The sequence below is a fragment of the Coloeus monedula genome (assembly GCF_965178545.1).
Source record: "Coloeus monedula genome assembly, chromosome: 4".
Lineage (NCBI taxonomy): Eukaryota > Metazoa > Chordata > Aves > Passeriformes > Corvidae > Coloeus > Coloeus monedula.
The window spans coordinates 76,228,884-76,244,991 of record NC_138784.1 but is presented as its reverse complement, the minus strand read 5'-3'; the positions used below and the strand labels follow the sequence as shown (position 1 = coordinate 76,244,991).

General features: G+C 52.2%; 1 protein-coding gene across 1 annotated transcript; it reads right to left on the bottom strand.

Moving 5' to 3' along the window:
- Positions 1-3,333: 3,333 nt before the first annotated feature.
- On the bottom strand, positions 3,334-4,287 carry LOC309572343 (olfactory receptor 5V1-like; the record flags this gene model as incomplete). Its single annotated transcript, XM_082280540.1, has 1 exon — positions 3,334-4,287. Exon 1 carries the CDS (start codon positions 4,279-4,281, stop codon positions 3,334-3,336), a length of 948 nt encoding a protein of 315 aa, XP_082136666.1. The 5' UTR covers positions 4,282-4,287.
- Positions 4,288-16,108: the final 11,821 nt, after the last annotated feature.

The following is a 16,108-nucleotide window of genomic DNA, read 5'->3' as shown; positions in this document are numbered from 1 at the left end:
AAGCAGTCCTCCCAAAACTGCTGCGGCGTGGGTCACTCTTCCACGGGGTGCAGTCCTCCAAGGCCAGGCTGCTCCAGCCTGGGAGCAGGGCCCTCGCTCTGCACTGGGTCTCCCACTGGATCACAGCCTCCTGCAGGAATCCACCCGCTCCGGCGTGGGCACCTCCCCCAGGGGCTGTGGGTGGATCTCTGCATCCCCCAGGGATCCCCAGGGGCTGCGGGTGGATCTCTGCATCCCCCGTGGATCCCCAGGGCTGCGGGTGGATCTCTGCAGGGAGACACCAGGGTCAGTGGAGAAGGAGGGGCAGGAGGTGCTCCAGGAGCCAGAGCCGAGATTCCTCTGCAGGCCATGGTGATTGCCATGGTGATGGCAGCTGTGCCCCTGCAGCCCCCGGGGATCCACGGGGGATGCAGAGATCCACCCGTCCACGTCCAGTCTCCCTGCACAGTTGGTGGGAAGAAGGGAGGGGCTGGGGGGGAAAAAAGGTGTTTTTAAGGGCGTATTTTACTTCTTATTATCCTTCTCTGACTCTGCTAGTAATAAATTCACTTTGTACCTCTAGGTTGAGCGTGTTTTGCCCTTGGAGTGTTTTCTTCTGGTCCTTATCTCAACTCATGAACCCTTCACTAAATTTTTTCTCTCTCCTCTGCCCAACTGTGGCAGGGGAGAGCAAGTGAGCAGCTGTCGTGGGTGCCTGGCATTTGGCCGGTGTCAAACCATGACAGCCTCTCTCCACTTCAGCCTTTTCCATGTTATCAGCTTCATTTGGCTCAGCTTGGTGTATCCACATTGAGAGAAATATCAAGGAGCAAACTGGCAGTGTCAGAGGGAATGTTTTGTCTTATGCCCAAGAGGATTTTGATTCTCATCCACTTCCAGGTGGGAAAGGTGGGATGGTTTAAGAGCATATGAGTGCAATATAAGGTGTCTTGACTCTTCTATCTAGGCTGCCCCACCTGGCAGCCAGCAAGCCTGCAGGAGTGTGTCCTATTCCCAGTGGGGCAATTCCCAGAGCAGAAATACCAAATCTAGTTCAGGCAAGGCAGAAGAGACGTGAGCTATGTCTTTCAGTTGCTGTGGCCCTGGATCTCATCCTAGTCAGGGGTCAGGGAAAAGAGCACTGGGAAAGCCAAATTTGCCTTTGTTCCAAGGAAGGGTTTCCACTTTCAGGATGAGCCATGTTTGCAGCATAGAGCAGAGAAACGTGAGTGTGGTCTGTGTGCTCCTTTTGGGCACAGGTGTGTCTGTCCCAGGAGGCTGTGCCCTCTCTCACAGCTTCTGCTCTGGCCTGGCTCAAATTGTGTCACGGTGATTCTGTGACAGCTTGTGTCCCCTGTGCCTACTGGAGGCTCCTGAAAAGGCCCCCTGACTCTTCATCACAGATGTGGGGAGAAGGCTGGGCAGGTGGGAAGCAGGACAGTAGGAAATATTTTATCATTAATGTTTAAAACAGTTTTCAGAAACGCAAAGCAAATCCCTCCCTCAAGCCAGTACATCTTAGGCGGATGCTCAGCTGTGGGAGTTGTTGCTCTGTGGGATGCAGGTACCATCACAGCAGGAATAAACCAGGAACAGCTGAGTAGAACAGTACCTGAAGGGCTGTGGGAACACTTGAGGGGCTGTGGAAGCACACCCCAGTCACTGCCACTGCCAGTAGTAGGTGCACAGGGTCCCACTGTGACACTAAAGCTTTAGAGTTCAGTGTGGTTCACAGCTGAGTTTTGGACCACGCAGCAGTTGACCAAGCCTGTACTACCTGGGCAGGAGTGTGGCATTCCTGCTCAGTGTTTGATTCTGGGAAAACCCACAGGCTGTGTCTGTTACAGGAAAGGTGCATTGGGATTCAAGTTAAAAATTATCAATTTTAATGTAAGTTTTCCAGAGGTTTCTTGTTTGGGTTTCTGTTTGGTTGGCTTTGGGAGTTTTGTTTGGTTGGAGTGCTTTGATTTTTTTGTTTCTCTGAGGTAACTTCCCCAGTCCTTTTTTTGTTGTGCAGTTCCTGCTGTGTTTCCTGCTGTTGCTTTCCAGGGGCTCTTCAGAAAGGGGTTTATTGGGCAGACTCTGATGTGTCCAGTGACACTGGACTGAGGGTGGTTCAAGGACTTTTTAGAATCCAGAAGGGCGTATAGGAAGGAGGACTGAGGGGCTTGCAGCCTGTCTGGGTAGGAGGAACAGCCCAACCCAACAGGTGGGTTACAGAAACATTTCTTTCCCTGAAGAATAAAATCAGTATGTGTTGTGCATTAAGAAATGGCAAACTGCTCCTAACAAGGCCATGTGCCTCCTAGTCCCAGTTCTGACTCTCCAGTGGGTTTCTTTGGGAACAGATTGGATATTGCTGGGTATCTCTTGGTAACTGAGCTACAGATGAGCATGTTTGGGTCCAGCTGACGTCCAGCCGACGTAGGTTGTGTGGCTGCAGGTGTGACCTGCCTGTGTCATCTCCCTTGCCCCAGTGAGTCCCTGCTCCTGGCTCTGCCACAGTGTTGAACACTGCTGTTCCTCATGTACGCACCTGCAGATTTGGCCATTACCCACCCAGTCATTTGAGCTTGGACCCAGCTGCAGACGCCCTGCTGGAAAAGGTGACTGAGGCAGCGGCAGTAGCCCCACGTGCCCAGCCAGTCCTCAGCTGCTGTCAACCAGAGCCACACCACACACAACAGCTGCACAGGTAGATTTTTCTGTCCATAAAGCAAAGCATTTCTGATGAGCAGTTCAGTGCCACCAGCTCACAGCTCAGTGCTGAGACCTCCCTGTCTGACTGCAGCACTGAGGCCATGGGTGGCCTGTGCAAGCGGCTGTGCTTATGTACAAAGTGCTGCAGAGTCACCCTGGCAGCCTGGGGAAACCCAGCAGACATCAGATTCAAAGCCAAGGCATGTGGGGAAGGTGGATGGTGTGACAGCCCCTCTGTTCAGGCCAGGTTATGCAGTACAAGGCACTGCCCTTGTTCTGCACAGGGCTTGACTCAAGACCTGGGGCAGCCCTAAGGCAGAGCTCGTGGCCGTGCTCCGGGCCAGCACATGTCTGGCATCACATGAATTTGCCTTTTGCAGAGTTCCCTGGCAGTAGCACAGCTACAGCAGGTCCTGTGTTGAGCTCAGCACACGGCATCTGGAAAATAAAGACAGATCCTGGACCTGTAGCCTTGTTCCTGACTTTATTTTTCCATTCTGCCATCAGTGATACGCTGAGGGTGAGACGAGTGATGGCAGTGTGCCATGTGCTTGGGCTGGGAGACCCAAGATCACTGTGCTGTCACAGATGTCCCATGGATGGACACTGCAGTGCCAGCGCCGTGTCGGCAGCCTGTCACAGCCCTGGCATTGCTCAGGCGTTGTTGCCTGGGGAGCTTGGTGTGCCACTCACCCGCACAACCTTCCGCAGGGCCTCCCATACCTCCTGGTTGCGAAGGCTGTAGATAAGGGGGTTGAGCATGGGGCTGATGATGCAGTACAACACAGAGACCAGGGTGTCAGCTGCTGGTGAATAGCCCGAGCTGGGCCGGTTGTAGTTCAGGTTGGCCGCCACGAAGTACAGGATGACCACAAGCAGGTGGGCAGAGCACGTGGAGAAGGCCTTGCGCCGGCTGGTGGCCAGTGGCATCCCGAGGACAGTGGCCAGGATGCAAAGGTAGGAGATTACGACAAGCAGGAAGGGACTGAGTCCCACAAAGATGCTGGAGACATGGAGGGCCAGCTCATTGGGGCGGGTGTTACTGCAGGCAGCCCCCAGCAGTGGCGGCACATCACAGAAGATGTGCTGGAGCTGGGCAGTCCCGCAGAATGAGAGCTGGGCTGCCAGGAGGGTGTGCACAGCTGAGTCCAGCAGCCCCCAGAGCCAGCAGCCGGCGGCAGCCGTTGCACAGGTGCTGCGGCTCACGGCCTGGGCGTAGTGCAGGGGCTGGCACACGGCTGCGTAGCGGTCATAGGCCATGACAGCCAACAGCGCGCACTCGGCCCCCGCGCACCACATCAGGAAGAACGTCTGCGTCAGGCACCCGCGGTAGGAGATGGTCGCCTGTTGGCGCAGAGTGTTTGCCAGGATCTTGGGCACCGTCACTGATGAGTAGCAAAGGTCTAGGCAGGACAGGTGACTGAGGAAGAAGTACATGGGGTTGTGGAGATGGGGGTCCAGGGACACGAGGGAGAATGTTGCGGAGTTGCCCAGCAGCGTGGCCAGGTAAATGGCCAGGAAAAGAGCAAAGAGGAAGGGCTGTCCGTGGGAAAAGCGCAGGAGCACAAACTCCGTCACCTGTGTGTGGTTCATGCCTTCCATGGGGCAAGCTGGGTCAGTCTTTGGCCAGAACTGAGCACAGAGGAGGAGGGGGGGACTGTGAGCCAGGGGACTAGACCACAGACCCCCATGAGGCCCGGAGTTCACTGGTGGTATGGCTCTGATCCCATGTCCCTAGTGGTTGAAAGTTTCCCATGTCCAGATTTCACAGACACTGGGATTTTGGAGTCCAAAGAGCTGCCATCCGGTGTTGGGTACCTGACTAGAGAAGAAGCACACAGAAAAACCCAAGAGCAGGAGGCATCCACCCACACCTCTTGAAGTTCCTTGCCAACCCAGCCCCTGGTCCTGATGACTATTCCAAGCATGTGTCTCTCCCCCTCCTGGATGTATTTATGGTGACTAAATGCTCCCCTGCCCCTGGACAGGTCACAGCATTCCCTAGATGCCACAGCCACTAAGCCTGCTCTTCCCCAGCCCCGGGCTGGGGATATGGCATCACCCTGCACCAGTTAAAAGGATGCTTTTTCTTTATCCTGTTTCCTGCTCTGTGATAACCAACACTCACAAAACAGGGGTTCCACTTACAAAAGTACAGGTTCCAGCAAAGGGCAACTCACCACATGGGGTTTGTTGAGCCACAGGAAAATTTAAGCTATCAGGCATCTCCTGGCCTGGACCTCCCAACCTTTTTTCCATCACCCTATTTCAGTTTTCACGCTGACACAAGGGTTTTGCTCACAGGCACATGGAGCTGTGATCACCGTTTCCAAGAGGTGGAGGAGGCACGAGGAAGCATTTAAGGTTCGGAACCTCGGCCAAAGGCTGGTGAAGGTGACATGTGCTGGGCGCTTATGGCCAGGGCTGCTGCTGCCCACCCTGCCCATGCCATGGACTCCACAGGTGGGGCCATGTGGTGCTTCAGTGGGAAAATACAGTGGGCAAAGAAGAAGAAAAAGAAGAAAGAAAATAGAAAGCATCCCATTCCTCTTTATAGGCATACTTTTTGCAACAGAAGTCAATTGTCACGTCTCTTCAGGAGATTAAATAACCTGATTAAATTTCAGGTTGGTTCCCTTGCTTTAGACCCATTAATCTGGTTTTAATTTCTCTGCCTGAAGCCTGTATCTGTGCATCAGTCATGTGTTTATAACATTAAGTGCTGGAGAATTCACTGCTTCTGTTGGGAGTTTGTTTCTTACAGTTGCTTACCACAGGAAACCGTCAAAGCACTGTTAAAATTGTGGGCTTTTTCCTACTGGATTTGCTCCAGTCAGTTCTGTCTCATTCATAACTTTGAGGTCCTCCAGCTGAAGACCATCCTGTTCTGAGGGTATTTTCTCCCTGTGCACTGGGAGCAATACCAGGGTTTGCTAAGCAGAAGCAGAATTAAGTTCTGATTCCTTTCTCTTTCACTTGCTAATTTTTCAACATTTTTTTAAAAATTTAACTTTGAGAGGAAAATGTTCAGTCAGCAGATGAGTTCTTCCTTGCCTGGCACAGTGACATCCTAACTTGTCACTCCATCCAGGATGTGCCAGGCTGGGAAACCTCTGCCTGGGCAAGCTCTCAAGCTGTTGCCCGGTCAACATATTCTTTAATTACTAATTCTGCACACATCGGGTATTTTTAGATTACTAATTCTGCACACATTGGAGAGGGACACAAGGACTGTATCATCCCATGGTCTGGAAATCTCAGACCATTGCTTTTCCTCCAGCTCCAGCTTGAGCCAACAGTGTTTCGATGAAGGAGTAGCCCAACATGCCTGTCCCAGTGCTGCAGTAGGGAGCGGGTCCTGGGGGGGTGAAAGCTGGGGGAGCCCATGGTGCAGTTTCCTGGGAATCGCCTCCTGCCTCCCACTGTCCCTGCTGCAGTGCTGCGGTGCGCACGTGCACCTGTGTGCACTGGAAATTCAGGCTGTGTGAGCTGTCACAGCACTCAGGCAGCTGCTTTGTGAGGGCATAGCAATCCCTGTTGTGTGGGGTGAGAGGGGAAGGCTCTGTCCAGGACTTGCCTGGATGCTACTCCTGCTGACCTGTTCGTCAGAGGTAGGGGGCTGCTGACAGGTGAACCTGTCACTGGCAAAGGTGGGGATCTTCCTGTTGCATAGGGGACTTCAGGGACCAGAGTAATAAAAATGTGAATAAATTCAATAGTAGGAGGTTGGGCATATAAAGGTTAGTCACCTGTTCATGCTCCAAACTGGGGCTCAACACCTGGAAAAAGAGCAGGTGAGCAAGAGGTGTGTAAGTCCATCACACCAGGAAATGAACCTTGAGCCCTGCATGGACCATGGGTGCACAGCAGTGACCCTGTGTCTCACAGAATGCAGGAAATGGTTAATGTCACTGCAGGAGGGGCAGCAAGGGCTGGAGAGCTCAGCTGGTGCCCTCCCCATGCTGACAAATCCAGGCTGGATTGGACATGGAACTCCAGGGCTGCGGAGCAGCCACAAGAATGTGCAGAGGAATGACACTGACGTTCACCCTGGAGTGATGTGGCAGTCAGCAAACACAGCCACAGTTCAGAGATGCCAGATTTAATCCATTTGTCTTCAGACATTCTGCGCACCAAGGAATAGGAAGATGTGGGAGGAGAACCTCCCTGTCTCCCTTGGACTGCACAGGAATGAGCCTGGAAAGAGCCTCCACCTGGCTCGACCCTTTTCCTCCCTCTCTCACTTGCACTGAAGGCGATTTCTCATGGTAACTCCTGACCGACCAGGTGTTACCCTGTGCAGGTACCAGCACAGGTACACACACTCTGCCCAGACAGGCTGGATGGGGAGCAAAGAGGGAACACAGCCGCCACCAGTGCCAGTCAGGTTGCTCTCCTTCCCTCGTGAGATGGGAGGGACCCTTGTGATGGTGACATATGAGCCGGAGACCCAGCCCTGCTCTGGTGCCCTCCCTGAAGCAGGGGACCTTCTGCATAACTCCAGCGTTTTGGGGACCATTCTGTCACCCTTCCTCGTGCAGGAGCACATATGTGCTCTGTACCTGCCAGGGAAGCTGCTCCTGCAAGAGAATGCAGTTCTCCTCACCAAGCCACTGCATCCATACTCAGGTGAGGAGAGCAGGTAGCCTGGAGCATACAGCACTGGGAGGTGGGGTCCTGAGCCTTGGGCACAGCCAAAGCCCAGTGTGAGGGTATGGCTGAACTGAGGGAGCAGATAACAACACGGGATTCATTTCTCTTGGGAAGGACTGGATGCCTCTATTGGAGGCAGCAGCAGCAGCCACAGCCTGCCCAGACCACCCAGGAGCCCTGGGGGCCAGCACCAGGTTCCCCCCAAGCAGTGCATGACAGGGACCTAGCGAAGCCCTGCCCTCTCACCCCTCCTCACCTCCACAGCCAAGAGCAGAGACTGGATGGCACCTACTCCTTAGTAAGCTGTCCCCAGGTGCTGTCCTATGTTCCATGTCTCAGCCAAGTCCCAGGTGCTGCCTGGTTTGTCTTACCTGCATGAGGAGAAGCTCACGTGTCCTCGATGCTGTAAGCGCAGCAGAAGCTTTTAACCCTGCAGGGGCCCTGGGGAGAGGCTTTCAGAGGTGGCTCCTGTTCAGTGTCAGGAGCAAGGAGCAAGGAGCAGCACCCTCCAGCCTGCACCAGTGGGGTCTGGGCCCACGGCACCAAGCCCATCTGACACCGGACCCACGCTGACCTCCCATCTTGCTCCAGGCTGTGCCGGGTGCAGACCAGTGCCAGACTCCACTCCAGCCTTGCAGCTCTCGGGCACCTGGGCTGCAGCATCTGGGCATGGGAGGAGGATGCCAGAGGGGCTGGGAACTGCAGTTCCTGGGCCCCAATCCTTCCCACAGCCCCATTTTACCTGTTGCAGGGCTGTGAGGTGCCAGCAGAGATGGAGAGCAGTGATGCTGCCTTTGGCCAGACTGGCAGCACCACAGCTGTAGGGACACAGCATGGTGCCTAAAATCCCCTGTACTCTCACCACCTGTGCTAACCATGCCCACCCAGTCCAGTGCAGAGCTCTCTGGAGGAGATTATGTGGTCCAGAGGCCTGGAAGAGGACTTGGACAGGTGGGACATAGCCCTGTCAGGGGCACTGACCGGACACAGAAGGCACCAAGCAGTGTCCAGTGTGTTTGAAGGGCTCAGCAGTGACATGGTGTCTTGGGGTGACTTTATGATGTGTATCCCATGTTGCTGCCCTATGCCCAGAAATTAATTTTGTGCCTTTCTGTGCCTTTAAACTGAGCCTGAGATGAGAAAAACCCGACCAAAACTTTCAAAGCAGTTTTGCAGTTTGTTTTCATGTTTTCGAGGACACAGAGATAAAACTGGTCTGTTTCTGCAGCGGCGGGAGTGGAAGGTGACAGCTTGCTTTCCAGGCAGTGTTCGGCTTTCTTTTTCTCCAGAGAGAGATGGAGAGCCGAACTTCTGTTTTCCTGGGTCTTTGTTTTTTCCCTTTTTTCTGCTGGATTGCTTCAATATCAGAACACATCAGGAGGACTTTCCACCGAGCACAGAGGGCCTGGGCCTGGGCCAAGTTCCAGCTCTGAGGAGGAGGGAGACCAAAGGGAGGACAAGGTTTTTCTCCACAGTGAGAGATTGTAATATTTAGCATTATTTTTTACCTCTTTCACTTTCCTTCGAGGAAAAAGTGGTGGGGGAGGAGTGGTTTGTAACCTGCCTTCTCTCAGGGGATATATTTCTAAATTTGGCCAAACTGGCACACATGGCTCTGACTCAGGCTGGGTGAACATTGCCTGTTCAGAGCCTGGAGCTATTCCTGGTAGAAGGAGTAAGTTTAGCTGGAGTTCACCATGTAGTGACATGGAAATGTAAAGTGGGAACCCCAGGAAACATGAGGACTGCCACAGGGAGTGAGTCTGGAGGTCGAGACAGCACCGTTTCTGCAGCAGGGAAGCAGTATTGCTTCGCTGCGGTGTCCTTGCAGCTTCTGTTCCTGATGATGGGGCAGTAGGAGATGGTCCAAACATAAGCTCTGGATCTGGAATGTCAAGAGATGAGAGCCCGAGCAGTAATGCCTTTTGGGAAGCAGGGAAAGTGTAGGCTACAACCCTAGAATGGGATGAACACCCTGTGTGGAAATCCAGCACAGATACCAAGGGAGCAGCAGCCTCAGTGAGGGGAAATGCGGGTCAGAGGGTGTCTGGGGCTGAAAAAGATAAGCAGCAGGTGGTAAAAAAAGAGCAGCTGTGACTGTGACCCTGTGTGTGCATGTGGCTGTAACTCTGTGTCCTGTGTGTATATGGAGCAGTCACTCTGGGCTCTGCCTGTTCTCAAGCAGCTCTCAGGCAGGGCAGCTGAGCTGGCAGGGGAGAGGGGGTCACAATAATGGGACTTTTTCACTCGTTTGCTTTGAGTTTACAAAATTGCACCTCTTTCTTGCGGCAATGATGAGCATTTCCTTGTTTCACACAGAAACTCGGTGCCATGGCATTCCAGTACAACCTGGCCTCTCTCCCAAGGTTGTAGGGAAGGCGCATGCTGGCAGCACTTGGAGAAACCTCCTCCCACTCTGATATTTGAAAAGGGACTTTTCCAACACTGAGACCATCAATACTTGGCACAAATATTAAAACATACTGAAATCTCCCAGGATGCCAGAAACTTCAGTTCTGGTAGTCCACATCTTCAGTACAGCCTTTAGGATGAGAAATACCACGGTTTGTGTCCCCCTCTAGTCTCCTGATGGATATCAAACCTGGCCAGTGCTGTCCAGCAGTAAATCAAATCTCCATGAACTTGTGAAATGTTAAGGAAGTTGTTTTTTAAACCAAATACCTCAATTTGGGTGTGCAGCCTTCAGTATTGGGCCCAGATCCTATAAATACTCAACACTTCTGAAAATCAGACTCTTAACTTACCTTCTCCAAGCATGTGTTGTACTTCCCAGATCCAAGTGCACTGTTGTAACACCAGGAACTTCTCCCAGTCCTGTTTCCCTGCTTGTTTTGAGGGATGCTCAAGAATTCTTTCTCCAGCAGAAACCACCCTCTCTTGTATCACAGCTCCCTGCAGCAGCACTGCCAGCTGGTCATGGTTGCCATATGAGCACAAATGCTTCCTTTGAGGATGGGGACAAGAAAATGGTGGACTTTGTCTGGATTTTGCCTGCCACCCCTCCTCCTCCCTCTGTGTCCCACTGTAATGAGCATGGCACTGGTTTTGGGATAATCTCCCTGTAGGGACTGGCAGACAAACGGTTACTTGGTGTCCCCAAAGCCATTCCTCCTGCTGGCAGAATCCACTCAGCACTTCCAGCCCCTGCTCTCAGCATGGGACTCCAGCCCTAGCCTTTTTGGGGGGTCTTCACTGACCTCTCCTGAGACTGTTGGTGCATTTTTGTTTCAGGGAGCACTGGGTGCAGGACCTGGCATTTGTCTTTGTTGAATTTCACCAGTTCCTTCCGGCTCCATTTCCCAGTCTGTCCATGTCCTTCTGGCCCTGCCCTGGAGCTCTGGTCCCCTTGACTTGTGTCAGCCACAACCCTGACAGGAGTACACTCTGTTACCTCTTTCCTACAACTGATGAGATGAGCATGTTCCACAGGACATGGGCCAAGACAGATACTGGTGACACTCCGCTTGTCCCTGCCCCCAGGTAGAGCATGACTTCTTCACACCACCCTCTGGACCTGGTGGCCTGGGCAGGTGCTTTCCCTGACATTGCTGCTGCTCTGACATGTGCCGGCTGAGTGCCCTCCTTGCCCTCATCTCTGCTCACCCTGCTGCTGCCCAGGCAGCTTCTGGGCCTGGGATCCCTGCAGCCACACCTGGCTCCAGAGCTCAGTGGGTTGTTAATAGCCATGACTCTCCCTGCAGCTGCAACAGCTTCTTGCTCAGGTTTTTCACCTCAGTGGTTTTGGCTGTCTCAGATGTAGTTCTGAGGGCACTAAAACTGTCCTGTCCTGCAGATGTCACCCAGTTCCAACAGATTTCATACAACCTAGAGCTTGTGCTTGTGTGTTCTCCTTTTCTTCTCAGGTTGGGTTTCTCCATCCCTGGAAGTGTCCAAGACTAGGCTGGACAGGGCTTAAAGCAGCCTGGTCTAGTGAAAGGTATCCCTGCCCATGGCAGGGGGTGGAACTGGATGAGCTTTAAGGTCTCTTTCAACCCAAATCAATCTGAGAGTCTGTGATTCTAGCACCACTTTTTAAAACTCTCCATGGGCACTCTTCTGTAGGATTTTCTCATAAGCCCCACTGTTGCTGGAACAAGGAAAAGGGGGCTCTGACCACGGTCTGCAGATGCCTTGTGTTACTGGGGAGAGGTGATGGGTACAGACTCTTCTCACAACTGCATGGTGACCAGAGAAGCAACTGGAACAAGCTGGAACAGGAGATGTCCTCACTGGATCTCAGGGAAAAACCCTTTGGGCACTGGATAAAGGCCCTGAGAGGCCCTGGACTCGGACCTTGGGGATACTCAGCACTCACCCGCCCACAGATGAGCATACTCACAGCCAGAGTCACCTCTGCTACCAGGGCCTGCTCAAAGCAGCCCCTGCTCACCGGCACAAGTCTGATGCTGGAATGAAACTCTCACCAGGTGTTTCAAGAATAATATTTCAGGGGGTCCTCCCAATGATTTCCTCAGGGTAAACACTTCCTTCAGGATTTTTCAAATTATTTTTAGCTAAGTTGTCAGGCCCACCTGTTACCTGGACCAGGCAAGGAATAAGAGTAAGCTAAATTTGGCATTTCCACTTTGGCCTATCCAAGACAGGACAACAGCCTCACCCTACATCTCGTGGCAGAGGTCATGGATTCCTGCCAGAGTCCTCTGACAACACTTGACAAGGAGATTTTTGTCTGAAGAAATTGTATAGTTCCAAGATTTTGTCCAGTGTCACTTACACTTAAGGACACAGGGCAAGAAGGGTTGCAGTTCTATGGTCTAACCATAAACTGGCCAAAGCTGACCAGATTTACATGTGTTTGTAATGTGCTGACGTTTGCAGAAGCCCAAACACTGCAATCACATATGAAGTGAGTGGCCTGTTACGCTGGGGCATCACCCTTGCGCAGCGCAGTTTGGAGAGGTCCAACATCTACAGGGGCCTGGAAATGGAAAGTGTGCTCCTGCCACCAGCCCTGGGGTCACTGGTTCTTCCTGGCCAACTTGTGCTCAGAAAGCACCAAGGGAATTCTCTCCTGTCACCACTGAGCAGCACTTTTGCCTCATGGTTGCTCATGGTCCTTCCTGGGCAGTTGTGGCACCTGCTGCCTGTATCCTTCCCACAGCCAGCTCTGAGGTTCCTCATTCAGGTGTGGGCACCAACTCTGCCCCTGAGGCCAATTAGTGCACTTTCACCAGGAGGCTGAAGTTGGAGAGAGAAGTTCCTGTGTTCCCAGTTTTCCCACTTGGTCCCACTCCCCACAGACTGCTATCTGTGGGGAGCAGACCACAGGAGTTCCAGTGCCAATTACAAAAGCCCAGAGCACTTCACCTGCTCACCTGGCATGTTTGTGAACGTGTAAACAAGGCCCACAGTGGGCTGTTAAAAGTTCTGGGCTGGTAAAAGTTCAAGGCAGCCACTTCCTTCACACCAGCTGGGATCAGTCACATCCTAGAGGCACTTGGAGCGAGAAGGCCCAGGTCTGCACAGACCTACCACCTTTGAAATGTCTGTGGACACAACACTGTTGAAGTATAATAAAAAGAGAAAACAGTAAGCATTTGGCCAGTGCATTGACAGGCCCTGGGAAATAGCTGGATGACAGGTGTTTTGAAAACATCTGTTTTGCAACAAGAAATACAGTGTTGAGATTCCAGGGCTATTTGCAATCCTGGTTGTACCTCCTGCCCAAATTCCTGCTCTGCTCCAGCCACACCAGGTATACCCCACAGTAGGTAGGAGCAGTTATTACACCACTGCATATCTCATACATAACTTGTTTGTGTCATACTGGTGCCTCTTGGTCCTATGCTGAGTCACCTCTGATTTGTAACTTCCAAAGGGTTTAATTTAACACAATTTATCTCATTTTTTTCTCCTTGCTGCCCCTTTCCCATCCCTGATCTGTAGGTACAGACCAAGCTGAAACCAGAGACCTGGGCCTGCCTCAGACTTGTTTTTCTCTGCCACAAAGATTTTCTGTTGCTTTATTTGACCTCCAAACTTTGTATCTCCAAATAACAAAGACAATTACCTGAATGCTGGTTCAGCTTAGTTTTGTGATGGCTGATGCTGCCACAATCTCACATCTGTAATTTGGCAGCTGTTCTTCTGTCCAATGCTTAAACTTCTCCTGTCTGTTGTCCCTGCGCAGGGAGCCAGTACCCAGGGATCGGACTGGGGAATACTGAACCATGAATGCTGCTTCCTGCAGGAGCTGCTCCATGATGGCAGACATGCCACAGTGCTACCATAATTCATCCCTCCCATTGCTTCTAGAAGTCTCCTTGCACTCAGGGAGGGGATGGATTTCTAAAGAGCTTCTGTAGAACATCTTTTCTCTGGAAATGATCAACACAGCCTCAGGTTAAATTTAAATATTCAGCTCCAACAGCAGCAGTTTTGCATAACTGATGGCTTTTAACTTTCCCTGGGTGCTCCAGGAGATACAGAATCATGTTTTGTTAATCTGGAATGTTTTGGAAGGCAGGGGAGCAATTAATGAGGAAATCTGGCTAATAAAAGTACTCAATAGTCATGTGTGAACGGAGGGGCCAATTAAGTCCTGGACATGTTGGTAACTGGGATCAGGATTTGATGGAGAGATGGAAACTGGTTCTTCTTGGAGTCTACCAGGGCTTTGGACAGTGTATCATGGAGATGTGCCTGTCTGGACAGAGGTGAGGAGGAGCCAATGTAGATGGCTTCTCCATGTAGACAGGAGTATGGTCTGTCATGGGGTTTTCCTGGTCTGTGCTCAACATCAAGCTCAAGACTACATTTGGTCAGTGCCCAGATCCAGCCCCTGCTGAGCCTGTCTGGGGCCTGAGGGGGGAGTGTGTTTATTTTCTGTGCTAGGGAGAAAACAGTCCCAATCTATGAGGATTTTTTCTGCAGTTTGGTGTTTCTCTTGCTCCTTGTTCTCCTGCGTCGTACAGCGGCTCTGTGGGAAAACTGTGGACAGCGGGATTGTGACCCTCACACCCAAGATGACTGTTTATTCCTCGGTACTTTCAGTGCGGGGATGGATTGGATCTCTCTGGGACAGTCTTCCCTGAACACCTTACTTCTGTTTGCCTGGGATTTGATTATGTGGCTGCCTTTCCAGGCTGTCTTTTCCATGTGAAAACCCCCAGCCTGATACAAGATCAAATCCACAAAATCTTTGGCAACCTACAACACCCTTGTCTCTAGCTCTGTACAGTGAGATGCAGCTTTAGCAGAGACACGTGCAGTCAGCACTGAAGCGCTAACTTTGTCTTTATTTCCATTGTATCCATTTATCCTCATCCCCAGACCTGGGAAAAGGAGGACACAGGCTGTTGGTAAAAGGGCAGATCAGCTGCAGAGATGAAAACACTGAACAGCAACACAGCCCTCCCAAGGTGGGGCTGGTACGAATTACAGCTGTGCTGGAGGAAGGCGAGGCCTGACCTGCTGCCCAGGTGGCCCCTGTGCATCCCCTGCCACTGCAGCAACACCCCAGGGTCCACGCCTGTGGCACACAGGCTCACCTGTGCCACAGGCACCCGAGTCTCAAGAGCACAGAAGGAACTTTGGAGATTATTCAGCCCAAAGCCCTGCCTTGGCACAGGGGCTCCTGACCTTACTTTATCACACTTGGAAGTGTAACAATAATAAAAGAGGTTCTTCTATGTCTCAGTGAAATTGCCAGTGTTTCAGATTGTTTCCATTGCCTTGTGTCCATTCCTGGGACACCTGAGGTTCCCTTCACTGCTCACACCTGGTATTTCTACCCATTGATAAACCCCACTGAGCTCCTAAGTCTGAGCAGTCCCAGCCCTCAGCCTCTCCTTACCTGTCAGGTTCTCAGATGTCCTAATCAATCCATGCTGGTCTCCAGTTCTGACCGGGCTGTCTTGTACTGGGGAGCCCAAAACTGGTGCCAGGCTCCAGATGTGGCCTTACCTGTGCCCCAGGGAGGGGATGGGGTCTCCCCTACCTGTGGGCAAGTGCTCTGGCTCCCACACCTGAGGATGCTCTGGGACCATGGAGGTGCATTGCTGACTCAGGGGTGGCTCACAGCCCATCAGGACAGCCAGGTACTTCTCTGCAACTTTGCTCTGGTCCCCCATGTGAGTGCTGACAAATGGAAATACCCCTGCCCAGGTGCAGGATATGGCATTTCCCTCTACGAACTTCAAGAAATTCCCATTGGCCCATTTCTCCCTGAAGGGATCAGCGCAGGGAGGACCATGGCAGAGCAGGTACACACCTGAGGGACTGAGGCCTGTGGGTGTGCCATGAGTGAGTAAACAAGAAGGAAAGAGGAAGAAACGACGAATAGAAAACAAAGCCCAGCCCCAGCCCCCTGTGCTATGTCACTTCCCCCAGGGACTGGGAGAGACTGGGCAGAACCTGCAGGGAAAGAAGGAAGAAAAGATGTTGGACTGAAGCTGAACCTGGGAAAGTAGAGGAAAGGTGTTTCCCCAGGTGTTTCTTTAACGGTCATCTCGGTTTTTCCTCGGTATCTGAAGCAGTAACTAAAAGTTTGTGTTACAGCAATAAATCAAGTGAAATTCCTGAAGCTGAGAGGGTTCTGCCCATGGTGGCAGGGACTGAGGCCAGGCCTGGGCTAGGATCAGCAGCCTGGGATGGGATCAGTACTGATTTCCCTCTGAAGCCTTTGCTTCCCTTCCTCCCAGGCCAAGCCATGTCATCCCCTCCAGAGCGAAGACAAACATGCTCAATTCTTCCAAGAGCAGATCAAGTTTATACCCAAAACTCACATGTCCCA